Source organism: Myzus persicae, unplaced genomic scaffold (genome assembly GCF_001856785.1).
Source record: "Myzus persicae strain clone G006 unplaced genomic scaffold, MPER_G0061.0, whole genome shotgun sequence".
In the NCBI taxonomy this organism is placed as follows: Eukaryota; Metazoa; Arthropoda; class Insecta; order Hemiptera; family Aphididae; genus Myzus; species Myzus persicae.
In genome coordinates this window covers 42-8,760 of record NW_019101368.1, presented here as the reverse complement: position 1 = coordinate 8,760, position 8,719 = coordinate 42, and the positions used below count along the sequence as shown (strand labels likewise).

Here is an 8,719-nt window from a genome sequence, read left to right as displayed (position 1 = left end):
TTATTAACAGCTCGATGAAACAAGAAAGGTTAAAGTAGCCAGCTGTGAATGTGCTGCTGGTGAAGGACAACGATGCAAACACATAGGTGCACTTTTTTATTATATTAATAATGAAGAAACACTGGCTAAAACAGATTTACCACAATCATGGGGACAACCATCAAAAAGAAGTGAAGACAAGTACAAAAAAGGAAAAAAGATTTGTGATTTATTCCATGCTAAAAAGCAAAGACTAGATATACCTGAAATTAGTATTAAATCAATTATTGAAAATAGTGACTTATTAGCATTGCCATGCTCTTTAAGTTATAATCTTAAAGCTGAATTAAAAACTGAAATAATTAGAACTTGTGAGAATACATTAAATTCAATCGTAGACAGTGTAGAAGAAGAATTAATTTATGACTTGAATAATCCATTTTTAAACATAATAATTTTTAAACAACAGGAACTTAATAATACTTCTTTTTTGAATAATTCTTATTCTTATTTCCCTCTTAATGAAAATGAGTTAATATTTTTTAATAATTTTATATATGTAACCAAAGAAAAATTAAAATTAGTTTTTAATAAAAGTTTAAATCAGTCAAATCAATTTTGGTTAGATTGTAGATTATATAGAATTTCAGCTAGTAGCAAAGCACACAAAATAAAAACTTTAAAAATATTAACTTGTGAAAAACAACAATCTTTGGCCATACGTTTATTAAGTTCTAAATCTTTAGTCGGACAAGCTGCAATTAATGCTTCATATGGAACTGAAACTGAAAATGATGCTTTTGAATCCTACTGTAAACGTTTTAATGTTACAGTAATTAAATGTGGTCTAATAGTTCATATAAAGTATCTGTGGCTTTGTGCTTCACCAGATGGGATTGTAGTTATTGATGGTATACTTAAAAAAAGTGCTAGAAATTAAATGTCCAATAAGTTGCAAGGATAAAATGATAATTGATCCTATTTTAAATGTTTCTAATGTTAAATATTTACAGTTAATTAATGGCAAAGTAACATTAAAGAAAAGTCATACATACTACACCCAATGTCAAATACTCATGTTCACCTCAGGGTTAGATGAATGTGATTTATATATTTTTAATTTCATTGAACCTGTTCTCATAAATATTATTAAAGATGAACACTTTCTAATGAATACTTTAACTAAATTAGAAATGTTTTATTTTAAATTTTATTTACCAACTTGTGTATGTATGAAAAATAATAAATATAATTAGTTGTATTTAAGTTATAATGTTGTACTTATATTTAAATGTACCTACGCTTTACTTTTATTCGATTGAGTTATTTATACTTAAGTTTAATATTGTTGCGTTGCTTATGTAATTATGTACTATAATATCAGTACCTAATCTTAACTTATTAGTCCATTTTTAAATAAATGTTAGTTATTATTATTAGTTATTATTAATGCATAGGTAGGTGGTAAAATAATGAAAGCTGAAATTAAAACATAAATAACAAATTTAATAGTATACAATATACATGTTTATAAAAAATTACGTTGTTAAATATTTTTTTTGTTAAAAATAATAACATTAAAGACAAGAATATATTTTTAAAGATTATTCTAAATATGATTTTTTTATTACAGTAAATTTATAAATTATAATTATATTTCTCATTATATATTCAGTTATAAAAAAAAAAGAACAATAAAAGCAGATTGAATTTAATATTGGTACATTAACTATTGTTTTATTATTGGTGATTGCATATTAGTTATAACACAGCACATATGGACAATATTGTCAATGTATGGTAAAAGATCAATAGTGACTTTGTTAAGGATACCAAATGTTTTTACTCTAGCAAACAACCGTTCAATGTGAATCCTAACACTGGCAATGTTATAAGTCTCAAGAACTTCACTCTCTGTGAATTTTGCATTGTATAAAAAGGGAGGCATTATTAAGATTGCATTTTGCTGATCACAATTAGTTTTAATCCCGGGAAAACCTTTATCGGCCATTACTTCATCACCAGGTTCTAACAATGATAGAAAACCACAATCATTGGTTATGAAGGAGTCACTGGATCTTCCACCATAACATTTGGAGACAAAACTCACCATTCCATTAGGCGTTATTGCTACTAAAAATTTTATAGTATAACCCCCTTTATATCTAGAATATAAATATACTCTCTGTTCAACAGTGTTAGGTTGTTCCACCCGAATTTCTGTGCAATCTATAATGCAACGACAATGTGGATAATTTTTTTTGAATGCCTCAGGTAAAAGATCTGATATAGTTTTTTTACTGGGCCAAAATATAAAATCTTTTGTTTTTGTGCTTAGGGTAGTTATTACATCGGAAAATATTCTTGTAACTGTTGTACGGTGTATACCAAACATTACAGATAGAGCAGAATAGGTAATACCCAACTTCAATTTCATTAAAAATAATAATAATTCATTTTCCTTAGTAATTGAAAAACGTTTACTAGGGGGCATTAATTTCAGTAAAATATTAAAAATAGGAAAAGTGGTACCAGTCAAGTCTTTTAGTGCATTTTCAGTTTTAATGGACTCAAATCCATGAAAAGCTTCACATGACAAGCATGATAAACTATTACTAGAATCTACACCACAAGCTTTATCAGATAATTCACATTTGGTAAAATTAAGATTACTATTTGAAGTTAGAGGTATTGATGCTTGAGTTGAAACATTATTGCCCTCAAAAGAACAGTGAAACGTAAAATCTTGATTGTCATCTACATCAAAACATACTTGAATGCTAACATTAACTGAAGACATTTGACTTGTATTTTCAGGAAAAATAAAATCACCGCAAGACACCGTCTCCGGAACATTTTTAGATAAGTCCATTTTTTTTTTATTTGCTGCTCTGTTATATCTCTCTAGTTGTTGTTTATGATTACATTTAGTTATTTTATAAGCTTTAGGAAATATTGATGGTACATATGATGGGCTTTGAGGATCATTTGATTTTTTGTTACCGACAAAATGAGTACTGCAAATTCTGTTATGAGATTTTGGCATCCACAATACTCCATTTTCGCTAATTAAAAATGAATATTAGGTACATAAATAAATGGATATGTTAATTAATTATATACTCAAGTCTATTCACAGCTTTAATCCATTGTAATTTTAGTGTTGTTTGATAAGATCGATTTGGAAACTTGTAAAATACTATATCATTTGATGTATTTTTGTACGTGTTGTTGCAATTAACAACACAACAGTTTGAGTTGCTATTTCTTTTAGTATTCATAGTGAAAATAAAAAACAAAATTATAAAGTTTATTGAGAATGGTAGTGTATGTATGAATGATATGGTAGTATAATGATAATATGGTCTCATAGTGTATACTGCCGATAGTGCCCGTAAATACCACCCCGAGCGTTAGTAGTCATCATGCACAGTGTCTATACCAACTTTTTTTTATAGTCTCGAATAAATTCTTAATAAACCAAGCTTTCCATTCCTTGATTGGTCCCGGTATACTATTTAATAATATTGTAAGTTCCTGCCATAGATTTGCCGCCTTCTCATTGGTAAATGAGGCGCTAAATTTACCTTTGGCGAGGTGAGGATGCGACTCCATAAAATGTATTATCGTTTGTTTTTGGTCGCCAGTTACAGAGCCAGATTTAATTTTTTTTCTAATGACATTTTAGTTTTTTAAGGTAAATAAAAACAAGCAGATAAATAATAACACAGTTCTACTAGAATTACACAACTACGACTGTATGGAAAATAGCCATTATAGGTACAATATAATATCAACTATAAATACGCTTCAAACTTTTATAATTTACCCATAAATTTAATCTCTGTTTTATCATAAATTAAAGCTATTATAAAGTAATTACCTAACCGCAATAATATAATTAGCTATACAATAGCGGTACATCAAAAGTTTTGATTTCAAATTAAAATTTGATTTTGGTTGGGACGCTATACGATCAAATATTGTCGTACGTTTACATTTCAGCATTAACTCGTCAGTTGTGAAGTGTAAACTATTATTTTATTATCTATAAATATATTAGTACCTATGGAGTGTCCATATAGTAAATCTTTGCAACTTATAGAGTTGTATAGAGAAAAAAAGAATCTCTGGGATCCTCTGGATCCAAATTATAAATTACATGCTAAAAAAAAAAAAATTTGAAGTTTGGGAAGAAATCGCGACTATGATGAATACAGTTGTGACAAATGTAAAAAAAAAATAGATAACCTTCAGGGGTCTTATCGTCGAGAACGACAAAGGCAAGAGACTTCTTATCCTTCAGGTGCTGGTACAGATGATTTATATAAATCCAAATGGTTTGCTTTCAATGAATGAAATACTCATCACGCGGCTCCGACGGAGCGGTTTACCGGCGGGAGAATAACAATAATGTACCATAATGATTAGCATAATAAGAATAATAATATAATAGTACAATAACAAGACCCTAAAAGTACCGGCCACGGTGAGAATAATAATAATATACAAAAAACGTTACCAACGAAATAATGTGTGTCCTGTGCCGCCCGTCGGCGCACCAGCAAAAACGCTTGCTACTCGCTCATGGTACCGGTTGCTGAGACGGGAAAAAAAGTAGTACTGGCTTTTGCTGGTGTCGGCCAGTGCTTTGCGATCTTTTGTGGCACAGAAACAGGTGACAGGTGAGGGATGGGGTCACATACGTACAAATAATATGAGTAGCCGATACTCTAAGCCAGTGGTTCCCAACTCAACAATAGGCACGGACCACTTTTATAAATTTTTCACCGTCACGGACCACTCCCTGATTTCAACCCCCCCCCTCTTTATATCACTCATTTTTTTTATAGTTTTATATATAGTTTATAATTTCTAGGTACAAAATAAAATTAGAAATACAGTTTATGTTGTGGAAAAATATTTTAACTTATTTATTTAAAAATGTAATTTAATAAAAAAAGCTGATACAAATTTAAATTTTACATTTTACGAACTTATATTAATTAACTTATGTCTTATTCAATGAGAAAAAAATATAACAAATTTATATTATTGAGTATTAATGTGACTTATTAGGGCGCGCTTCTTTTACCAGTTGTGAAATTCTTGGAACGATGCTGTTGCTTAGTGCCAGTCGCATATCATCACTTGGATTCAGACGATTTCGTTGTTTATTTTTTATAGATAATAGTGAAGAAAATCCTTGCTCACATAAATATGTGGTTGAAAAAACCATGAGGAAACGTAATGCTGTTTGCCGAATTTTTGAATATCCCATGGCCTTTTTACACCAAAACTCTTCTAAGTTTGTACTATATTCAAACGAACTCTTCAAGTTGCTGTCGTTCTGAAGATCTATTAATTCTTCTTGCATCAAACAACGCACAAGGAAATATGTACTTTCTTTACGAAGTCACGTAGTGTACTAACTTACGATATGACAAATAAATATAATACGAGTAAAATAATAATAGATAAAATACTAATGAAGATAAAATACGAAACGAGTAGGTAATACCTACGTGATAATAATATTATCGACAGATTATGAGACATAACTAGTAATAGTTACCGTAATATTATAGTAGTATAGTGGAAAAACGCAGATAAATATTTATCACAATTCAGCTATACCCGCATGACCGAATGTTATTTATATCCGTACATAAATTGTCATCGGTCGATTCGGTCGCGATAATTTGTTATCTGGCTGTCAGGCGCTAAGACGTTAATAATAAAAAATAGTATAATTTCGCTCATTTTTTTAAATTTAAATTTTTTTATTCGCGGACCACTTAAGATGAGTCCGCGGACTACCAGTTGGGAACCACTGCTCTAAGCCGTGGGTACTAGGAGGGGAGCATGTGTGCGACTGCCGTACGGCGGTGCAGTATTGGATCGGCGGAGACTGAGGCACGCGGGATAGTATGCCTTATCTATCTCGTCGCATGTCGCGCTCATTCTGTACCTGCTAGTACAATTATAATAATATTAGTTTGCGTGGGACGTCACAAAACATAAAGCAATATCGTTCATTAAATATTTACTCATAATTATCTTGCCCACGGTAAACGTTCAGAAAAAAAATTCTTGGCGAACTTGAGTCTAATCTCCTCAGCTGTTCTTGCGGGTTTTCGTCTGACTCTTGGTAATGATGTAAAAGATCCCATATCGATAAGATCTTGCCTCCAAATGCCTCCATTAATATTTCCATCGTATGTAAAACTATTGTTTACAATATCTTTTTTCCTTAAAAAATTATATAAATAAATACATGCGAAAACTACCGTCTCCGTATTTTTAGGTTCTAACAACATTGGTTTTCGTAAAACTCTAAATACGGCCGATAAAATCCAGAGAACGTTTTCTACGACTCAGCGAGCTCTCGACAGGCGATAATTAAATGATCTCTGAACTGAGCCTCTTTGTTGAACACCACTGTAAGGTTTCATAATGTTATATTTTAGTTGAAATGCCTCGTCTGCGACAAAAACATATGGCATTTTATTTTCCACATTTTTCAAATATGTTAGTTCGGGTATCATCAAAGTTTTATTTTCTAATGATTTATAAAATTCTGTGTTTTTAATAACTCCACCGTCCGAAATTCTCCCTTGACATCCAACATCATCAAATACAAAATTATAATCAGCATCCACGACAGCCATCAATGCGATACTAAACGTAGATTTATAGTTGAAGTATTGGCTTCCACTGTTTATGAGAGCTTGTAATTGTATATGTTTTCCATCTATAGCACCGCGACAATGTGGAATATTCCATTTTTCTTCGTACCCTTTTGTAACAGCTAACCATTCCTCTTGAGATTGTGGAATCTATAAAAGATTAAAAGTAAAAAATAAACAGTCAAGTAAGCAACTAATGATCAATTTTTATTTAATAATATAAAATTATTTTACCTAGGTACAACGAACAATTATTTTGTGCGTAAACGGTCGGCCAGCCAGCTAGTCTTATAAAGTACTTAGGTAAAAGTATTCAAATACTTTTTAAGCACTCAAATACGCATTTTAAATACTTCTGAAATAACCCGAGTAGCATTTTCTGGGTTAAACGTCGGTTTTTAAAAACTGAGTTCTAATATCAGTGCTAACACTGTTGATCAACATTTATGGGAAACCCAGATGAGCCAGATATGGTTCACAGAACATTTTTATGCACGGATACTTGATCAAATTATTTGTCATAGATTTAGTGTCGGTTTAATAGACACTGAACTGTGCACATATTGTTCTGTTAAACTTAACATTAACTGAACCATTTAGTGTTCACACAAAGTTTTTCTACACCGTGTTTAAAAAAGTTATATGAAAAACTATACACTTTATGTCTTTATCAGTTATTATTAGATACAATAACAACTGTTATATACATATATATTTTTTTTTTTTTTTTTATTTGAAATAAACAATCTGTACAGTTTGCACAATAAGCTTATATGATAATAGTACATGATACGTGACAGGCGTGATTTAAGCAGCCACCCATTAGTGACTCTTGACTAATTGATTGATTATTTAATTAATTTTTACTATAATTACATAATTTTATATTTTTTTTTTTGACAGACGTTAGACATTAAAGTTTTGTAATAGGTCGCGGCACCACTTTCTTTTTAGTCTGCGGTTTGGATTTCCAGGTAATGTAAGGATAGAAAGATCGTTTATGAGAGGGTTATGGTGTGAATGGAGTCGTTTGTGGAAACGAGTGTAAAAAATGCGTGCTTCCTCAACTATTGTTCTCACATGGAGATCGTTATGCAGAGTATAGTTAGAAATATAGGGTGGAGCATTTGATAATCGTCGAAGTGATATATTTTGGAACGTTTGAATTCTATTAGTGTTAGATATTTTTGCTGAACCCCATAGTTGTAGTCCATACGTCCAGATTGGTTTAAGAAGCGCTTTGTAGATTGTAAGTTTGGTATTTAGAGTGGAGAACTTATTTTTAGTTAAAAGAGGTCTAAGCATACGTAAACGATTATTTAAGGTTATTCTTTTGGTTTGAAGGTGTTTCTTCCATGTCAATCTTTTATCAAGGATTAATCCTAAGTATTTGGCTGTGTCAGAAGTGGGAATGGGTACGTTGTTAAGGGTAATGTTTGGGCACGTTCCTTGTTTGAGTGTGATTGTTGTGTGCTTAGATTTATTTTGGTTAATTTTAACTCGCCATTTGGCATACCACTCAGACAAGAGATTAAGATGCAATTGCAAATTTAATGAGGCAGCTAATGGATCTTTGTTTATGGATAAAATAACTTTGTCGTCGGCGTAATCGGCCATGATGGTTTGTTGCATGGAAGGTTGATCAGCTACATAAATGTTAAATAGGAAGGGGGAGAGTATGCCGCCTTGTGGTACACCCGCTTTAATTGGTGCAATGCCTGATGTTGAAGAATTAAATTGAACTTGAAAGTGTCTATCAGTTAAGTATGATTTAATCAATAGGAATAAGGCAGAGGGGAGAAATTTTTTTAGTTTAAATTGTAAGCCTTCATGCCAGACACGATCGAAGGCTTGTGACACGTCTAAGAAAACGCAAGAGCAATAAAGTTTTTTTTCCAGAGTTGTAGAAATAGCATCAACAACTCGGTGAGCTTGATGTATCGTGCTGTGAGAGTTGCGGAACCCAAATTGAGAATTTGGGAGTATGTTGTTGGAGGCAGTGTTGCCAATAGTAATTTTCGTAATCCGCTAGAGGGCGTTTAAAATCCCAC

At 31.5% G+C, this 8,719-nt stretch overlaps 2 protein-coding genes across 2 annotated transcripts; both read right to left on the bottom strand.

The window, feature by feature from the left end:
• Positions 1 to 1,708: 1,708 nt before the first annotated feature.
• Positions 1,709 to 3,260, bottom strand: LOC111028842. Its single transcript, XM_022307601.1, has 2 exons — positions 3,103 to 3,260; positions 1,709 to 3,044 (listed from the first exon to the last, which is right to left on the bottom strand). Exons 1-2 carry the CDS (start codon positions 3,258 to 3,260, stop codon positions 1,709 to 1,711), a joined length of 1,494 nt encoding a protein of 497 aa, XP_022163293.1.
• A 1,781-nt stretch (positions 3,261 to 5,041) lies between these two features.
• Positions 5,042 to 6,196, bottom strand: LOC111028840 (protein ZBED8-like). The gene is made up of 2 exons (XM_022307600.1): positions 6,082 to 6,196; positions 5,042 to 5,385 (listed from the first exon to the last, which is right to left on the bottom strand). Exons 1-2 carry the CDS (start codon positions 6,194 to 6,196, stop codon positions 5,042 to 5,044), a joined length of 459 nt encoding a protein of 152 aa, XP_022163292.1.
• Positions 6,197 to 8,719: the final 2,523 nt, after the last annotated feature.

What these genes read in the sequence shown, in the direction of transcription:
- LOC111028842 (XM_022307601.1), bottom strand. Translation starts at nt 3,260, where the DNA reads ATGAATACTAAAAGAAATAGCAACTCAAACTGTTGTGTTGTTAATTGC. An exon ending in AAAGCTGTGAATAGACTTGA is followed by an intron (nt 3,045 to 3,102) that starts GTATATAATTAA and finishes ATTTTTAATTAG; the next exon opens with CGAAAATGGAGTATTGTGGA.
- LOC111028840 (XM_022307600.1), bottom strand. Translation starts at nt 6,196, where the DNA reads ATGGAAATATTAATGGAGGCATTTGGAGGCAAGATCTTATCGATATGG. An exon ending in GCTGAGGAGATTAGACTCAA is followed by an intron (nt 5,386 to 6,081) that starts GTTCGCCAAGAA and finishes GACTTCGTAAAG; the next exon opens with AAAGTACATATTTCCTTGTG.